Below are 19,482 nucleotides of genomic sequence, written 5' to 3'. Positions count from 1 at the left end.
ATGATAACAAATCAGGGGAGAAGAAGGATTAAGTTTTGTGTGCCTTTACTTGTATTTAATGTATAATGTTTACAATCGCTACATTGGTATATGTGTATAAACACACAATGTTCTCGGCTCTTTGTAACTTCGATCAAGAGCAGAGTACTTCTGTGGTTTATACATTAAGTTTCAAAAAGTTGTTTACCTGATTTCACTAAAATGTCTTGAAAACTAAACAAAAAAAATATTGGCCTTTAAAATCATTTTTGATATAATGGTTAAGTGAAACAGTGAGCAACCACTTTCACACTCCTCTTAAGATGGGAATGCATTAGTCATGGTTGTTGTATTAGACAGAGCTCACGGTGACCTTGAATTATCTCTTGAACTGCTGCAGGATCATCCAGAGTGGTTAGGTCACCCAACCCGTTCGTATCTCGCTCCACCACTTTCCGCAGCACCCGGCGCATTATCTTACCCGAGCGCGTCTTCGGCAGCCGCTGGACGAACTGTGAAAATGACATGACGATGCGACCTTAATACAAGTTAGTCTTAAATGTTTGTTTGCACTTTACAGTCAGTAAGACAGAGTTACCTGGATGAAGTCTGGACAGGCGTACTTTGCAATCTTTTTGGATACCATGTCGTTAAGAAGCCGGGAGAGGTCCGCCTCTTGAACATCCACATCCTTTTTTAGTACCACAAAGGCGTACACACCTGACAACAAAGATGATGGACATTCTCCGCTAATATTGATTTTTTTTTTTTTTTTGACATACAGTACGGACATTTTTTAACCGAAAAACATTTACAACACATCACTTGCTCACCTTGTCCTTTGATGTTATGCGAGTATCCTATAACAGCAGACTCAGCCACCGCAGAGCATTGATTCTGTTACAGAAATCACAATCAGGATCATCTGCACATTTGAACTGCTAAAAAAATAGAATTTCACTTTGGTTTAACATTGTATAAAGGACACAGCAAAAGGAACTTTTAAAGGTACAGGTCACTATTTATCAGTCTCAGTTTTGGTGTGAATTGCAGAGTTTTGGGGATATTGGCCGTACAGATGTCTGCCTCTCTCCAGTATAATGGAACTAGATGGAACTTATGCTCAGCTTATGGTGCTCAGAGCATCAAAAAAAAAAAAGAAAATTCTCAAGACTCTCCTTGAATACCACTTGTCGTGCATGTTTTAGATCTCACTAATGCTACATGACTGATTCAAATGATCAGCTCATTATGAGCTCCTGAAGCAGCTTGAGGACAGGCTGAACCTTTGAATCAGCTGTGCTGCAGATGGGAGAGATCTCAAACATGGAGGACTAGTGGTCCTTAAGGAGAAGTTTGAGAAACACTGCTCTACTGCAATCTCTCTTTCCAGAAATCATGATCTGGTTACTCAAGATAACCCACAGACTTTCCCGAAAAGAGGGAAGGGTGCATCTAGCTTTCGAGCTAGCTAATGTTACAGCTCAGCTGTGAAGTAGAAGCACACTTCCTTCTAACACTGATGTGTAGGGTGTAGATTGGTAGACAGAAAATAGTTCCTAAATAAATTATTCCTACATGAAACTGCTCATAACAAAGGCTGTGGAATATCTTTAGTGATTGTGTCACGATTTTTGGAAAGAGACTTTGCTGTAGAGTTTTTAAACTGTATTTTTTTTGTCGCTTCGTGCACTACATGCTAAGCGCCATTTAGTTCCCTTATATCGGAGAGAAAGTCGACATCTCCAACACTGGGCAACTTACACCAAAACGATCTAGATTATACATAACACTACAGGTAAGAGCGAAGAATATATATTTTTGATGTTGGGGTGTAATGTCCCTCTAATGAACCTGAAATTTTGAGCTTTCCTAAACCAGACCTTCCCCACTTCGTCACAAACTTTTCTCTCTTTAGCAGAAAGAGGAACTATTACTTTTAACTTTTTGTAACTACACTATAGCTAACTGCTCTAACTCCCATTTTATGTCCTTCATACAGATTATTACTTTAATTATCTCTGTACTGTACCTACATTTTTTTAAATAAAATTTGCTCCAAAACTTAATTGGTGGCATTTTTCTTTTTTCTTTCTATTTCATTTATTGCTCCATTTATAAGCTGCTTGGTTTTTGCAGCTGTCCTTGTAAATATACAACACTTAAAAATCAAATTAACATTAACATTAACATTAACATTAACGTCTACTGTTTTCTAGCCCTCGTGTTGTCCTTGGGGTCAATCTGACCCCAAATGAAATCTTTTGCTATCAAAATATATTTTTTATACTTACGTAAACAAGGTCTGTTGGCCCTAAATTCCAAAACGAAGGGAAACGTGTGGCAATGGGTTGGACTGAAGTAAGACTAAAGGTGTAACACAGAACCAATTGACTATTTATACAATATGCTTTAAATGACAGAATGACCCCAAAGGACAAAAGGTGTATAGTAAATGGGAGGACATTACAAGGGCTAGAGACTAGCGAAGGTAACATTTTAGGGTTGAAAATTGTAAGCACTTTCCATAATTGATTATTGGTAAAAATAGTTTGTTCTGTTTTAAAAAGAGCATTACAACTACCTATACCAAATAATACCAAATGCCTTTTTTCCTCATTTAAAGCTCACAGCAACATATTCTATTATACTTTTGACATTATTGCATAACTATCAACTGATCTATCAAATATCACACGTTTGATCAAATTCTTAATGACCTATTAATCAATCACTGAATAATCTTTATCATCCCCAGAGCATTTGATCCTAAATACAATGCAACCCTTAAAGCCAGAGATAGTTGCTCTTAACTACACATACGCATGCAGTTTGGCGCATCCTCAAAAAACAAAAACAAAACACACGATGTGAACGCAAGATGCAGTATTTATATAAAACAGCAGGAGCCGTGTAGGGGCAGAGTGTCAGTGATAAAGTAATCAGCATGAGTGACACGTACTCCCCTATGTCCTGATGGGCTCCATTCAGAGGCCTTACGTATCACCAATGTCGCCGCTGTCACCTTTTCTGCCTTGATCTAAGCGTTAACGTGATAGTAGCCTCCTTTAGTGTTGCCAGTTGTTTATGGCCTGAGCTCTCGTGTGCCCTCTAGACGTATTCTCCATTAGCATGTGTCGTGTATAGGCACCCCTCCCTGAGCTACCACCTTATTGTGGTGGAGGGGTTTGCGTGTCCCAATGATCCTAGGAGCCCAGTTGTCGGGGGCTTTATGCCTCTGGTGGGGTCTCCCATGGCAAACAGGTCCTAGGGGAGGGACCAGACAAAGTGTAGCTCACCAGACCCCTTATGATGAAAGACATAAATGGTCCAAAGTTTCCCTTGCCCAGACGTGGGTCACCGGGGCCCCTCCCTGAAGCCAGGCCTGGGGGTGGGGCTCGATGGCGAGCGCCTGGCGGCCGGGCCTTTACCCATGGGGCCCAGCTGGGCACAGCCCCAAGAGGCAACATGGGACGTCCTTCCCGTGGGCTCACCATGCCCCGCTGGCTCAGTGCCTGTATGTTGGAGTTTACCCCGTTGGACGAGAGGGTAGCCTCCCTCTGCCCTCAGGTGGGGGGACGCATCCTGACTGTTGTTTGTGCCTGTGGTCCAAACAGCAGCTCAAAGTTTCCACCCTTTTTGAAATCCTTAGAGGGGGTGCTGGAGAGTGCTCTTCCTGGGGATTCCCTCATTCTGCTGGGGGACTTCAATGCTCACGTTGACAGTGACATTGAGACCTGCTGGGGCATGATCGGGAGTCGGGCTCGGGGGTGGGCTCTCCCATCTCTAGGGCTGAGGTTGCCAAGGTGGTCAAAAAGCTCCTCGGTGGCAGGGCCCCGGGGGTGGATGAGATCAGCCCAGAGTTCCTTAAGGCCCTGGATGTTGTGGAGCTGTCATGATTGTTACGTCTCTGTAGCATTGTGTGGACATTGGGGACAGTGCCTTAGGACTGGAAGACCAAGGTGGTGGTCCCTCTTTTTAAGAAGGGGGACCGGAGGGTGTGTTCCAACTACAGGGGGATCACACTCCTCAGCCTCCCTGGTAAGGTCTATTCAGGGGCACTGGAGAGGAGGGTCTGACGGATAGTCGAACCCTGGATCCAGGAGGAGCAATGCGGTTTTCGTCCTGGTTGTGGAACTGTGGACCAGCTCTGGACACTTGGCAGAATCCTTAAGGGTGCAAGGGAGTTTGCCCAACCAGTACACATGTGCTTTGTGGACTTGGAGAAGGTATTCGACCATGTCCCTTGGGGAGTCCTGTGGAGGGTCCTCCAGGAGTATGGGGTATCGGACCCCCTGATACAGCCCGTCTGTTCCCTGTACGACCGGTGCCAGAGCTTGGTCCGCATTGCCGGCAGTAAGTCGGACTTGGTTCCAGTGAGGGTTTGACTCTGCCAGGGCTGCTCTTTGTCACCGATCCTGCTCTTAACTTTTATGGACAGAATTTCTAGGAGCAGCCAGGGCACTGAGGGGTCTGGTTTGCTGACATCAGGACTGGATCGCTGCTTTTTGCAGATAATGTGGTCCTGTTGGCTTCATCAGGCCATGACTTTCAGCTCTCACTGGATCGGTTCGCAGCCAAGTGTGAAGCAGCCGGGATGAGAATCAGCACCTCCAAATCCAAGGCCATGGTTCTCAGCCGGAAAAGGGTGGAATGTCCTCTCCAGATCGGGGAGGAGATCCTGCCCTAAGTGGAGGAGTTTAAATACCTTGGGGTCTTGTTCACGAGTCAGGGAAGGATGGAGCGGGAGATCGACAGGTGGATCATGCAGCGTCTGCATTAATGCGGACTCTGCACCGATCTGTCGTGGTGAAGAGGGAGCTGAGCCGAAAGGCAAAGCTTCCGATTTACCGGTCGATCTTTGTTCTTACCCTCACCTATGGTCACAAGCTTTGGGCAGTAACCGAAAGAACAAGATTGGGGGTACAAGCAGCCGAAATGAGCTTTTTCCGGGTGGCTGGGCTCTCCCTTAGAGATAGGGTGAGAAGCTCGGTCATCTGGGAGGAAAGGAGTAATTCCTTTCATATCCAACAATATTTGTCATGTTACAATTTTTACTAGAGTGCTAAAACTCACACTTGATGTTGTCAAGTGTTGTCAGTATATTAATGTTTATAAATGTAGCAGCAATGCTCAAAAACATTTAGAATTTGTGTTAATTATTAATCGACCTTACCACTACATCCTCTATCTCGGCTGTCCCAATCCTGTGACCGCTCACATTGATGACATCATCGAGGCGGCCAGTGATTTGATAATACCCCTCCTTAGAGCGATAGGCGCCATCGCCAGTAAAAAAAAAACCTATTGGCACAAATATAGAGATGAAGAGAATTTTTTTCTTCACCAAAAACTTGACAAATTGAGAATAACTATAGAAATAGACTTTATCTTGAACACATCGTACTGTACCAGGATACGGCATACAGTAGGTCTCGATGAATCTCTGGTGGTTATTGTGAATAGTTCGGGCCATACCAGGCCAAGGCCGCGCTACACACAGAGCTCCTGCTGTGGGGTTAGAAGTCAGCACTTTTCCCTGAAGAAAATTTTAAAAACAGTGATTAATGTTAACACAAGAAACAAGAACAAGGGCTGAGTAAAGCTCTTAAAATGCTGTTTGTAGAGGGAGGGGTAGAGCTCAGAGACACCACTCCAACTGTCTGCATAATCTGTGCATTTCAAAAGCCACTGGGATAGCCGCAAAGTAGTATGACAGATTTTTAATAGGGAGTTTGGCACGCACAGAGTGGGACTAACGGGTGGGAGCAGGGTGGGTATCAAAAGTGACACAGCTGGTGACTATTTTATAATCCTAATCTGACCCTCCCTTGTGGGCTGTTCCCAGCCAGCCAACATTTTTAGGGACGCAGACACACACTGAGATGAGCCACACACCTCGGTGTCCATAAGCACGGGCTTTATGCCAAAGAAAGGTCTCATCGCCATTCCCGGGACAATCTCTGCATCTGGGTCTGATGGCCTTGGGGTGATGCAGATGCCACCTGTCTCTGAGAACACAGAGCAAAACAAGACCGATTATAAAGCTGCAGATACACACACACACACACACACACACACACACATATATATACTGCAAATCACTGTGAAAAGAAAGGGACAGTAAGAGAATACAAATTATCAACAGCTTGTAAATGTAGCATAAACCCATCCCATTTCTACATATATAGGTTGTAGAATTAATGCATGAACAAAAACAGGGACCCATGATAAAGTAGGACACAAAAATTGATCCCACAATAGCATTAGATATTGGCACCCAAATAAACAGTATTTCTGAGAACTCTGGACTAAAATCCCCCTCCCTCCGACATAAAATGCTATGGCTTTCTTAATACTATTTTTGACGACATACTGTACTATGACTTTTATGATACTTTGGACGACTTACTATAGTATGACTTTTTATGGTATTTTTGACAACTACTATAGTATGACTTAGTAGTTATAGTATGACCATTTTGGACCACATGCTATATAGTATGACTTTTTGGGCGATTTTAGACCACATGCTATTGTATGACTTTTCTATGTGGTTTTGGACCACGTGCTATAGTATGCATTTTTTGTGTGATTTTGGACCACATGCTATAGTGTGACTTTTTCACGCAATTTATACCACATTCCATAGTTGTTGGGATCTGCGGCCCTTGTCTTTCTCCCCTTGCTTCTCCAGTGTTTCCCCTCCCTTCTTGTTGAATGTTTCTCCCCAGTTTGTTTCCCTTGTCTGTTTGTCTTAGGCTGGGTTTGGCTGACCTACATTCTGCTCGAGCTGAACTCCCCACTCACTCGCAACTCATCGCACACCTGCTACTCATCCACTGTGATTGCAAGCAACGTGATATGAACCCGGCTCTCCTCACCATTCTTCACCAGTTCGTTGTGAAACCTCTCTGTGGTAACACCTTGGCCTCTGATCAGTCCATTCTTTGTGAAGACTGTAGAGATTTTTGACTTATATTTCGGAAACCTGCTGAATCTACTTTTTCTTTGTCTCAGGATTTGTAAGACCAGCATACCTTGTCCAGTGTCGCATCTTGTCTCTGAAAAGACTCTACCCTGCTATTCTCCCCCCACCCACATTCTCTGGACTCTGCACTCATAAAAATAGTATGACTTTTTTGTGCGATTTTTGACCATATCCTATAGTATGACTTTTTTATGCGATTTTGGAACACATGCTATATTATTACTTTTTCATGCAATTTGGACCACATGCAATAGTATGACTTTTTCAGGTGATTTTAGACCACATGCTATAGATTTACTTTTTTATCCGATTGTGGGTAACATGAATTTTTTATGTGATTTTGGACCAGATGGAAAATGTGATCATTTTTTTGAAATAGCATAAAATGTTGCAAAAACTGCCGAAAACACCAGAATTTAGCATGTCGAAAAAATGACCAAAGAAGCAAGGCTATAGTATGGCAAAAATGTCAAAATATGTCATGTCCCCAAAATAGCTGAAACACCTCAAAAAAGCATAAAATAGCATGCTGAGATACGCCATAGCATTAAATGTTGCAAAAACCGCTAAAATTAGCATAATTTAGCACGTCGAAAAAATGACAAAAGAAGCAAGGCTATAGTATGGCAAAAATGTCAAAATATGACATGTCCCAAAAATAGCTGAAAACACCTCAAAACAGCATTAAATAGCGTGCTGAGACACGCCATAGCATTAAATGTTGCAAAAATCGCCCAAAAAAGCATAATTTAGCACGTTGAAAAAATGACCAAAGAAGCAAGGTTAAGTATGTCAAAAATGTCAAAATATGACATGTCCCAAAAATAGCTGAAAACACCTGAAAACAGCATTAAATAGCGTGCTGAGACACGCCATAGCACAGAATACTGCAAAAACCGCTAAAATTAGCATAATTTAGCACGTCGAAAAAATGACAAAAGAAGCAAGGCTATAGTATGGCAAAAATGTCAAAAAATGACATATCCCAAAACGAGCTGAAAACACCTCAAAACAGCATAAAATAGCGTGCTGAGACACGCCATTGCATAGAATATTGCAAAAACCGCCAAAAACGACATAATTTAGCACGTCGAAAAAATGACCAAAGAAGCAAGGCTATAGTATGGCAAAAATGTCAAAATATGACATGTCCCAAAAATAGCTGAAAACACCTCAAAACAGCATAAAATAGCGTGCTGAGACACGCCATAGCATTAAATGTTGCAAAAACCGCTAAAATTAGCATAATTTAGCACGTCGAAAAAATGACCAAAGAAGCAAGGCTATAGTATGGCAAAAATGTCAAAATATGACATGTCCCAAAAATAGCTGAAAACACCTCAAAACAGCATAAAATTGCATGCTGAGAAACGCCATAGCATTAAATGTTGCAAAAACCGCTAAAATTAGCATAATTTAGCACGTCGAAAAAATGACCAAAGAAGCAAGGCTATAGTATGGCAAAAATGTCAAAATATGACATGTCCCAAAAATAGCTGAAAACACCTCAAAACAGCATAAAATAGCGTGCTGAGACACGCCATAGCATTAAATGTTGCAAAAACTGCTAAAATTAGCATAATTTAGGACGTCGAAAAAATGACAAAAGAAGCAAGGCTATAGTATGGCAAAATGTCAAAAAATGACATATCCCAAAACGAGCTGAAAACACCTGAAAACAGCATAAAATTGTGTGCTAAGACAGGCCATAGCATTAAATATTGCAAAAACTGCCAAAAACACCAGAATTTAGCACGTCGAAAAAATGACCAAAGAAGCAAGGCTATAGTATGGCAAAAATGTCAAAATATGACATGTCCCAAAAATAGCTGAAAACACCTCAAAACAGCATAAAATAGCGTGCTGAGACACGCCATAGCATAGAATATTGCAAAAATCGCCAAAAACGACATAATTTAGCACGTCGAAAAAATGACCAAAGAAGCAAGGCTATAGTATGGCAAAAATGTCAAAATATGACATATCCCAAAAATACCTAAAAACACCTCAAAACAGCATAAAATAGCGTGCTGAGACACGCCATTGCATAGAATATTGCAAAAACCGCCAAAAACGACATAATTTAGCATGTCGAAAAAATGACCAAAGAAGCAAGGCTATAATATGGAAAAATGTCAAAATATGACATGTCCCAAAACTAACTGAAAACACCTCAAAACAGCATAAAATAGCGTGCGGAGACACGCCATAGCATTAAATGTTGCAAAAACCGCTAAAATTAGCATAATTTAGCACGTCGAAAAAATGACAAAAGAAGCAAGGCTATAGTATGGCAAAAATGTCAAAATATGACATGTCCCAAAAATAGATGAAAACACCTCAAAACAAAACTAGCTGAAAACACCTCAAAACAGCATAAAATAGCGTGCTGAGACACGCCATAGCATTAAATGTTGGAAAAACCGCCAAAACACCAGAATTTAGCATGTTGAAAAAATGACCAAAGAAGCAAGGCTATAGTATGGCAAAAATGCCAAAATATGACATATCCCAAAACTAGCTTAAAACACAGCAAAACAGCATAAAATAGCGTGCTGAGACACGCCATAGCAAAGAATATTGCAAAAACCGCTAAAATTAGCATAATTTAGGCACGTCGAAAAAATGACCAAAGAAGCAAGGCTATAGTATGGCAAAAAAAATGTCAATAAAACCGACATATCCCAAAACTAGCTAAAAACACCTCAAAACAGCATAAATTAGCGTGCTGAGACACGCCATAGCATTAAATGTTGAAAAAAAAAACACCAAACAGCATAATTTTTAGCACGTCGAAAAAATGACCAAAGAAGCAAGGCTATAGTATGGCAAAAATACCAAAATATGGGGGGGGGGACATGTCCCAAAACTAGCTGAAAACACCTCAAAACTGCATAAAAACTACCCTGTTGAGACACGCCATAGCATTAAATGTTGCAAAAACTGCCAAAAACACCAGAATTTACCATGTCGAAAAAATGACCAAAGAAGCAAGGCTATAGTATGGCAAAAATGTCAAAATATGACATGTCCCAAAAATAGCTGAAAACACCTCAAAACAGCATAAAATAGCGTGCTGAGACACGCCATAGCATAAAATGTTGCAAAAACCGTCCCAAACACCGAATTTGTGTAAAAAAATGACGATAAAAAGCAAGGCTATAGTATGGCAAAAAAGTCAAAATTTGACATTGTTAAGACGGTAATAAAAAGCTACTGTGATGCCATAAAAGTCATATACTTAAGTTTGCCTCAAAAAGTTGTAAAACAATATTCCAAAAAACAAATCCAGATATAGTTTCCTTTAAAGATGTTATGTCCCTATGTATCCCCCCACCTCTAGTAGCCAGTATTAGCCAACATGGAGGCCGTATGCCAATAGTGGATAAAAATCTAATTTTCTCTCTAAACAGGCTACTTGCTCTAAGATCAACCAAATGGCATTTATGAATAATGCCACTTACTCCTAATTGAAAACACTGGACCAGGAAAATAACATAATATAATCCTTTTTACTGAAGTAGGGTATTTAGGTCATATCTGTGTCTGTAATTCTCAAGCTCATGATGCTCTGATGTTCAATTATCACCCATTAATTATGGATTTTTGCCATTTGTATGGTAATTAATGCAGCTTTGGTCCATTTGGTCATCACTCAATCTAATTTGGAGGGATTGAGGATGAAACACAGTGTCAGTTGGGTCCTGTGTTCATCCACTAAATTAATTTTCTTAGCGAAAACAGCTGATTTCAAACATGTTGTCATTATATCCCAACATAAGCTACTTTAGTAGAGAAATAGTTGTATTATGCAGTGACATCAGAGGTTACTATTGATTAAGGACAAGTATGTTGTGTCACACCTAGTGCAATTACTGTAATTATACTGTCACCGTGTTGTACTCTGCTACAATTTAGATTGTGTACAGTTTATAGTTTCTATTTTTATTCTCTTTTTATTGTAACAAGGAATTAATATCCATCAAATACTTTATCTTCTCATATATATCTTCTTTCATTTAAAATAAAACTAAATAAACAAATAAAAAATAATTAAAAACATAAAAATAATCCCAAATCATCATAAAATTCACTACTACAGATAAAAAGAAAATAAACTGAAAGGACTGACCATGATCATATTTATGCTTCTCTCCCTATTTGCCCTCTTACATACAGTCATTTAAATAAAATAAGAGAGATTATTTTTAAAATAAATCAAAATAAAATAAACAAAAAGAATCACAAGAAAATTATACATATAAGTATATAGATTATATTTCACTCCATTGCATTGTACTATAATCATCGAGACAGGCAGGTATTATCAAGATGACTAAATAATGTTTGACTTCATAATTTTTCAAACATTGTATTTTTTTACAAACTATTTTATTTTCTATTTACATGTGTTCAATATAGAGACAAACTGAAGACTGAATTTATACTCGTCATGCGTTTAGGCAGAGGTCAGGTACAGGCAGGTACAAACTGCACTACAGAGACTCATTTGATGATGGGAAGTGCACCGACTATAGCTTTACAGATGAACGTGACCCAGTTTGCAATATGGCTCTTTTAGCAGCTACAGTCATAGCATCTGCATTCATTTTGACATAAAATAAAAACAAAAAAATTTTAAAAAGGGTTGAAATTATTTCCAGCTGCATTTTGTCAGTGGTGTTAAAGTTGACTTACTATTATTCATTATTAAGAGAAAAAAAGGTGAAGTTTAGATTTAGTACATGCCTCTACTCCTAAAAAACAGATGTTCGACTGAGAGAAAAACATCTGGTTTGGAGCCAAGAGGGAATGGAAACTTTCCCTCGCCTTTTGCATGTGTGTTTGTGTGTGTGTGTGTGTGTGTGTGTGTGTGTGTGTGTGTACACCCACATACTGTAATGTAACAGTGTTACTGTTGGAGGGACAGAGTAGACTGCCCTCCCCTTTAAGACGTGGCTGTGCTCGAGGAAGAGTTCATGAACTTTACTGCCCTAAAAAGCTATGGAACACATCCTACCACATCAGACAAAACCAAATTCAATGTAAGCATGATAAATTTAAATTGACAGAATTAGTCCCTCACAATTTGCACTCAACAAATTATCCAACTTATTTTAAAAATTGTCATTAATGAATGTTCATCTTTTGATCAAAAAACTTCTTCCATTGCTGTTGAGACTGTTACACAAAGAAATCTTTGTCTGTGGGGTTTAAATATGTTCCTGTTGACATGCAATACTTTAATGTATTTTCAGTTACCTGTTTGCCACCAGGTGTCCACCACAGGGCAGCGTCCATCCCCGACCACTCTGTGGTACCACTCCCACGCTTCAGTGTTGATGGGCTCGCCCACTGCACACAGACAAGGACAAATTAAACCAGATAATTACTGAATGATATATTGCACGCTTATTTCAGTCCAAGGCATTTTCGATACATCTTTTGCAAGAAAATGTGCATTAATGCACTGAAGAAAAAAGTGTAATAAAGCTGTCTGTTTGTCTGTTAGATAGGAGGATCTGCATTCTTTATGTTAAGCTTTGGTTTTAATGTGTCATGATTAAAGGGAACAGGTGTGTGTGTGTGTGTGTGTGTGTGTGTGTGTGTGTTGTATGTGATCTTCTAGTATCTTGGGATTTACTATGGCATTCTGACATACCAGCCAGTCTCGACTTTCTATGCACTTTGAATATGTCACTCGTGCGCACTCATAGGTAAGGGATATTTGTGTTGTAAGTACACGACATAAAAACTGACCATCAGGGTGACGCCCTCCGACTTTGCACTCTGTGTGTGTACATACCGTGTGAATAAGTGCCGGCAAGTTTACATGACAGGTTGGACAAATAATGTCAATTCATGCTAACCCTTCAAAGTAAAAAGGGACAATTTATGTTAAACAGTCACTACAAAGTAGGATTACAGCTGTGATAGTGAGCGGGATGTAATTACATCTCAGCCTTACGTATATTAACCATCAGATCCCAAAAACAATACAATGTACTATGAGGAATGCAGCACGGGAAACCCTTTGTTACATCGGCTTTTAGGATTTTTTTCATTTTCAAGTTCAAATAATTAGCACATGCATTGAAACATCCAGTAAACTTCCAGAGAAAAAAAATCTTTAAAAGTTCTGTTTGTGGCCGTAATATTGGTTATCGTAATTTTTTTCTTATTAAAATCCATCTCAACACAATTATGTCAACCAAATGATTTTCAAGTAAGAGTCAGATTGGTCCATTTCATACCCTACATGCTACTTAAAAACAATGTTTATGCAAACATGAGTTGGGTATGATAGGTCGAAATAAAACTGGGAAGTACTTCTACAGATTATATGTTGTGCAGATTTTTACAACGGATAGTTTGGGAAATAATTTTAAAATTCACATTTGCTTTAACAGCAAAATCAATGCATATTATTTGGTTGAATTACCTGATCGCTTGTGTTAGTTGTTGGACTTTTATTCTCTTAATGTTGCTGTAAAATGTTTACTAAAAAGCAGAGATGGCCATCACGGCACAAAATTGAAAACCCAGCTCCAAAAAAACTAAGTTTCCCTTTATATTAAGCCCTTGTGTCCATGATAGCATTTCTGTGTCATATTTGGCATACCAGAGCCGAGAGTTTTGAGGGAGGAGCGGTCGTATTTGTGCACCCACTGGTCTCCGTATTTGAGCAGCAGGCGGATCGCTGTGGGGGCCCCATAAAACTGGTTTATTTTAAGTCTCTGAACCATCTCCCAGTACCTTCCTGTAAACAACAAAACATGGCTACGTTAGCAAAGTCCAAAAAGACATTGTGTCAAGAAGATGCTGAAATAAAGAAAGAGAAAATAGAGATGAGGATAAAGCAGCAGCCACAGAACTAAAACTACAAAACACATGTAATCCTTATAGAGTTCTTGTTTCTCCTTGACAATAACAAGGTGTGTGTGCTGACACACAACACGACTGTGCCCTGACTGGTGTGTATACAGGAGTCCTAATTTTAGTGTGGAAGGTATGGCCAAGTTCAAGTTCAACTGTAAACAGTTATTCATAGACAAAGACATGGGCATGCAGAGCCCTTGGCAGTGGACACAAACACTCAGAGGAAGTCTGCCAACACACTTTACACGGACACATAAAATTTAAGATTATCATCCTCCTAAAAATGTCTTTAAAGAGCTAATAAAAATACTCTTGGGCGTTTATATGATTAACTGGAAGAAAGATTTCTTTTTATCATGAGATTAACGACCGATTAGGAAGTGGTTACAACCTGATGCTCCAGCGTCAGAAGATTTCTTGCTGAATTGCCACCTCTACGGGACTACCAAGACGTTGTGTTGTAGGTGGATCCTTATGGATAAATAAGTGAGTGTGACATCTTTGTTCATTTGTTAAGATGTTCACAGTTTCTTTATAGTAAAATAAAAAGGGAGAGCAACAAACAGAAGAAAAGCTTTGTTGAGACATGAATTGGGACACTCAACTGAGTGGTGTTTGTATCATTGTGTGTTCATAATTTATTTTTATGTGAAGTGATTTATGTAGTTATCTTTTGAATCCTGAACTATGCATGACCTCCCTGATAAAAATAAAATTTAATTAATGACCAGTTTGATACATTCATAATTTGCTGACTTTCATACCTGGGTCGGGGTAAAGGGGAGTGCTCTCAAACAGGACGGTGGTTCCTCCATTGGCCAGAGGCCCATAGACACTGTAACTGTGTCCTGTTATCCACCCAATATCTGCCACACAGCCGAACACATCTCCGTCATGGTAGCTGAAGACATACTGGTGATGGGAGGAAGGATTGATGGGACAATCAGGTAAAAAAACAGGAGATATGGTGTTCTGTTTCCTTTTATACTCCTAAATATCACATTTAAGATATGAGCAGTTATTAATACTTCTTAAACATTTACACGAATTAACAACTTTAGAAAAATACCTCATACTAAAACTAGAACACCATACTGTGATCAGGCTGAGATCGCTTCTAAAATCTGCCAGACGCTAAATCATAGATCACATTTAGGCCTAATGATGGGAAAAAATGAACAAAATAATCTTTTTAAATGACTCTTTTGACAGTCCAGTATATACCAAGTCAGCCTGTGGAACGTCTAAGTGCTCAAGAATCACTGATATATCCCAACGTAGTGCAGCAACGGCACTAAATAAATGAGCAGGGACCTAAATGGGACGAGTGTAGAGCTCCGCAAACCTGTAAGTTGAAATGTGGAAACAATATGGATATGCTACGAGGAAGATGTGATGTATTTTATTACTTGGTGCGTTTAAACAATATGTTAATAACATAAGACTATGATAAATAATGTACGTAGCTTCCGTGACGTCACCCATTGCTTTGTGGACTCTTGTTTTAATGCCTAGAATTTGACATTTTAGCAGTCAGCATCTTAAATTTTTGGAGCAAAAAGTGACCATATTTGGATGAGACATTGGAGCTGTTGAGGAGTGATTGGAGGAGCCAAGGACACACTTGACACTCAAGCAGCCTGCCCCTTAAAATTGCATAATTTTAGCCTTAATAAAATTTAAATGAGTGAGTTTAAAAAATAAAATCACCCCATGTACAGCTGAAATTAACGGTGGAATTCTGAAATTAGCAAGAGAAATATAAACTGTTTTTTTGTACCAGGCTGCAAACATGTTCAGTTACGCTGTAAAGGCATTTTAACATGGGATACGATGGGAATTTACTCTGTTTTTTTGAGCCAGCTTCTTTATCTTTAATGGTGTCAACTTTAACATGATTACCTAAAACTTATCAAAGAACAGTTTTTGAAGCGGGCAGCACCAGCTGTATAAAATCTATGTACTATAGCAGAGTGTCACAGAGAAACTGACACTATATTCTGCAAAAAGTGTGAAAACTCGAATGGCTGGATACTTTTACATGTATCAACTCGAAGAATACTGTGAAAAAAATTGGTCCAAGGTCATGATAATAAAATAACATTTCTCGCTTACACGTGTGATAAAGCAGCTGTGGTTGATGTTTACCCTGTGTGTGAGTGCAACAAACAGCAGGTATCCAGCCTGAGTGTGGACGAGTCCTTTGGGCTTCCCTGTGCTGCCTGATGTATAAAGCAGGAACAAGACGTCCTCACTGTGCATGGCAGCTGGCTCACACACCACGTCCTCCTTCAGCATCTCCTGCATGACACAATTAATAAAGACAGGGCTTAACACTAACTTTTAAAAGTGGTTGATGTACTGAGGCACATGTGCATTTTTTCCTCCAATTAAGCAGTAGAGGACTTTTTTTCTACAAAAATTAAGACATTTACGCCATAAAATTATGCAGAAAACTCACAAACTGGTGCATAATAATTCACCAGAATGCAGGTGTGTAATGCACAAAATTTCCTGGCGAATGGCTCAAAAAGCCCCGTTTCATTTGCTTCTCTCCCAAAGTTTAAACAAAATCTACATCCTTTCAACTGTTACTGTCAAGCCCTGATTATTCTTAAAAGTCACACATTTTAACTGCAGCAGAGTAAAAGGACTGAAATAGAGAAAACTTCATAAATGTTGAAACATGGTAAAAAGTAAAATGCATTTTTGCTCATAATAAATATTTTTAAATCTTTATTTATGCAGGGAAAGGTGACAGAGTGCAGCTACAGCCCTTTGCTGTTGGCATTAATATCTTAATCAAGTCCTAATCAGCTCTGTGCTCCCTCACCTTCTCCATGGCTACGTCCTTGGCTGTCATAGCGACTGGATTCTCTGTTCTCATGGCAACAAACACCTGCTGTACTGTCGGGCAGCTCTGAACGGCCGTGTCCACTGTCTTCTTCAGTTCGGTGACCTTACTGCCCCTGACGCCCTGGTTCACCGTGATGACGATGCTGGACTGGGCTGAAAATGTGATGAATATGAGAATCAGATTGCTTATTTTTTATATTTTTTTAGTTTTATTGTTATTGCCAGTTTTACTTCCTACTTTTTAATTTAATTTAAGACTTAATTATAGAATGCTTTCACTAAGGAAATACTAGAGGCAAAAATATCTTATTTAACAAACTGTATTTCTGAGAGATAAATGTTTACATCAAACATCACCAACAACGAGCCTCTCGTTCCTGAGTAGATGCAGTGACTCCTGCAGTGACAGTTTACTGCATCCTTTGCTCTTCTTGAATTCACTTTCATTCACTCGTTTTCTTGTCTTTTCAATGCAACCACAAGAAGACTGAAAATCTAAAAAAAGGACTGCCATATGTACAAAATGTGTCAAACTGTTCAGCTTATTTTGTTCTATGGAAGAATACACAAATGGACTACATTGAACTACAGTGGGCTGAGCAGGGACAACTGGTTAACCCTTTGAAACCTGAGCAAATTGGCGTGATTCCTCTCAAATGCAGAGAGGAGAGGAAAAAGGTAATGAGCAACTTAAAAAAATGGTCCAAAAATTAGCAAGACATTTACAAAAAATTACAAGAAAACTACATGAAAATAAGCAGCAAATATACATTAAATAACTCTAAATATATAATGATTCCATTTACAAATGAAATTTTCAAGACACTTTTCCCTATTTTTTTGATAATGTCATATCAGGTCACTCTCACCATCTCTGATTCGCTCTGCGAGGGCTTCGGCACTGAACCCTGCAAACACCACGTTGTGTGCTGCACCGATACGGGCACAGGCCAACATGGACGCCACGGCCAGAGGGCAGGGAGGCATGTAGATGGTCACACAATCCCCTCTCCTCACACCATGCCGCCTTAACAGGTTGCCCAGGCGACACGTCATCTCCAGTAACTGTCTGTAAAGAGTCAGTGTCAGTGGTAAACGGTAGGGATGCACGATATTGGTGCTGTTGATGGGTCACTCAGGTATGGCTTTATCACTGTTTAAAGTCAAAAGGGTCATACTTTATGATGCTAGTTTTAATAAACTAATTGAAATTGTTTAAAAGAATGTAAAAATCAAGGAAATTTCTCTGCCATTTGTTATTTTATCCTGTACTGAAAACGTACCGAACCGTGATACCATTGTACCATATCGAACCCTGACCCGCTCCGGCTCCTGAGCCACAGCTGCAACAGTGAACTAAACTGTGTGAGGCAACAACAGGAAAACACACACACATTAACTGCTGACCTGTAGGTGATCTTGACCTCTGACCCCGGTTCATCTTTCTCCCAGATCAGGGCAACCCTCTCAGGACAGGTGTGCACATGGCGGTCCAGGCAGTTCACTGAATAAAGAAACCAGACGCGCACACACACACACACACACACACACCATGCTGTGTTTAAGGTATTTTTGACTTTAACTGGTGGAGACTGTTTGCAAGATGATGGCGTCACTGTCTCTGGATGCTCTTTATTTAGAAGTGATCCTCAAAAAGCAGCATGAAAAACTATCGGGAGGAAACCCAGTCACAGTCTGCTGCCTCCGAGCATGACCTGACTGCATCACTTTACTCTAACGACCAAATCTAATTATAGGAATCGAGATGTCCAAGAATTAATGGGTGTACTATAGATAAATTTGCAGATAATGTTACCGGACACATTGAGCAGTCCTCCCTCAAACCACTTGATTTCCCCCCGGCTCAGATCGCAGTCCTGGACGGTGTGAAAAGGACTCATCCAGCTCAGTCTGTGACGCGCCGCAGCGGCCCAGAAGCGCTCACTGTTGGAGACGGAGAACTCCTGCAGCGCTGCGCGGTCTTTCACGCCTTCAAACCCCGCAGCCTCCGGCATAAACGCCGTTATGTTGCTTCTCCATCGACCCAAAACGTGGAAATAAGATCTGAAAACCCGACGACCGAAGCACGCGAGGACGTACTTGGAAGTGCATCGAAAAGGCAGCCACATTATAAGAATGAAAGTGTTCTCCGCTGTCAGAAATTATGTTTGCACACCATTTACGTCTCAGATTAACAGGTTTTATGCAGTTTTGGAAGTTGCACCGCTCTGCAGAAAAACTTGGAAAGTCCGGAGAGGAAGGGCTGGAGGAGTGATGCGTTAAAGGGCGGTACAAAATCCATGTGCCGACACTTTTCTCTGTTCCTGGAAAACAAAACAGGCCGCAGCCATCGTTAGGGAGGTACATGCTCAGGTGAAGTGTAACTAAAAATACATTAAGTACAATACTAAATCACAAATTTGAGGTGCTTGTAGGCAACTTTACTTATTAATCTCGTGCCACCTCCTACTTCAACTCCACTATATCTGACAACTTCAGTTATGAGCAGGGGCGTTTCTAGGATTTGAGTACATTGGGGGCTGGACCTCTGCAGAGGGGAAACCTTTTTTTTTTATGAACAAGCTATATTTTTATGTTTTTTATGCACTCTGGCATCTTATTTACCCTAAAATGTTTGTTTTTTTTCAACGTTCCAGATTAAAATGTTAATTTTAAGTAATTAGTATTGTGTACAAACAGAGGTGCGTACATGATCACACAAAACTCACTGCCTGAATGCTACAGAGGACCCAAAACCTGTGTTTTTAATCAACAAT

The 19,482-nt window shown here is 40.1% G+C and overlaps 1 protein-coding gene across 1 annotated transcript; it reads right to left on the bottom strand.

The window, feature by feature from the left end:
• Positions 1-310: 310 nt before the first annotated feature.
• Positions 311-18,834, bottom strand: acss1 (acyl-CoA synthetase short chain family member 1). The gene is made up of 14 exons (XM_042502974.1): positions 18,522-18,834; positions 18,113-18,209; positions 17,575-17,774; positions 16,683-16,858; positions 15,998-16,150; positions 14,614-14,761; positions 13,593-13,730; positions 12,233-12,325; positions 5,878-5,990; positions 5,392-5,518; positions 5,156-5,283; positions 813-876; positions 578-699; positions 311-491 (listed from the first exon to the last, which is right to left on the bottom strand). The coding sequence occupies exons 1-14, from the start codon at positions 18,832-18,834 to the stop codon at positions 318-320; spliced, it is 2,046 nt and encodes a 681-aa protein (XP_042358908.1). The 3' UTR covers positions 311-317.
• Between the last annotated feature and the right edge of the window lie 648 nt (positions 18,835-19,482).

The sequence above is a fragment of the Plectropomus leopardus genome, chromosome 16, assembly GCF_008729295.1.
Source record: "Plectropomus leopardus isolate mb chromosome 16, YSFRI_Pleo_2.0, whole genome shotgun sequence".
In the NCBI taxonomy this organism is placed as follows: domain Eukaryota; kingdom Metazoa; phylum Chordata; class Actinopteri; order Perciformes; family Serranidae; genus Plectropomus; species Plectropomus leopardus.
Note: the sequence above shows the minus strand (reverse complement) of the source record. Positions and strands in the feature narration are given on the sequence as shown.

Coding starts and splice junctions, on each gene's coding strand:
- acss1 (XM_042502974.1), bottom strand. CDS start 18,834: ATGTGGCTGCCTTTTCGATGCACTTCCAAGTACGTCCTCGCGTGCTTC. Junction 18,210..18,521: donor AGGACTGCTCAATGTGTCCG/GTAACATTATCT, acceptor TTCTTTATTCAG/TGAACTGCCTGGACCGCCAT. Junction 5,284..5,391: donor CTACTGTATGCCGTATCCTG/GTACAGTACGAT, acceptor TTGTGCCAATAG/GTTTTTTTTTTACTGGCGAT.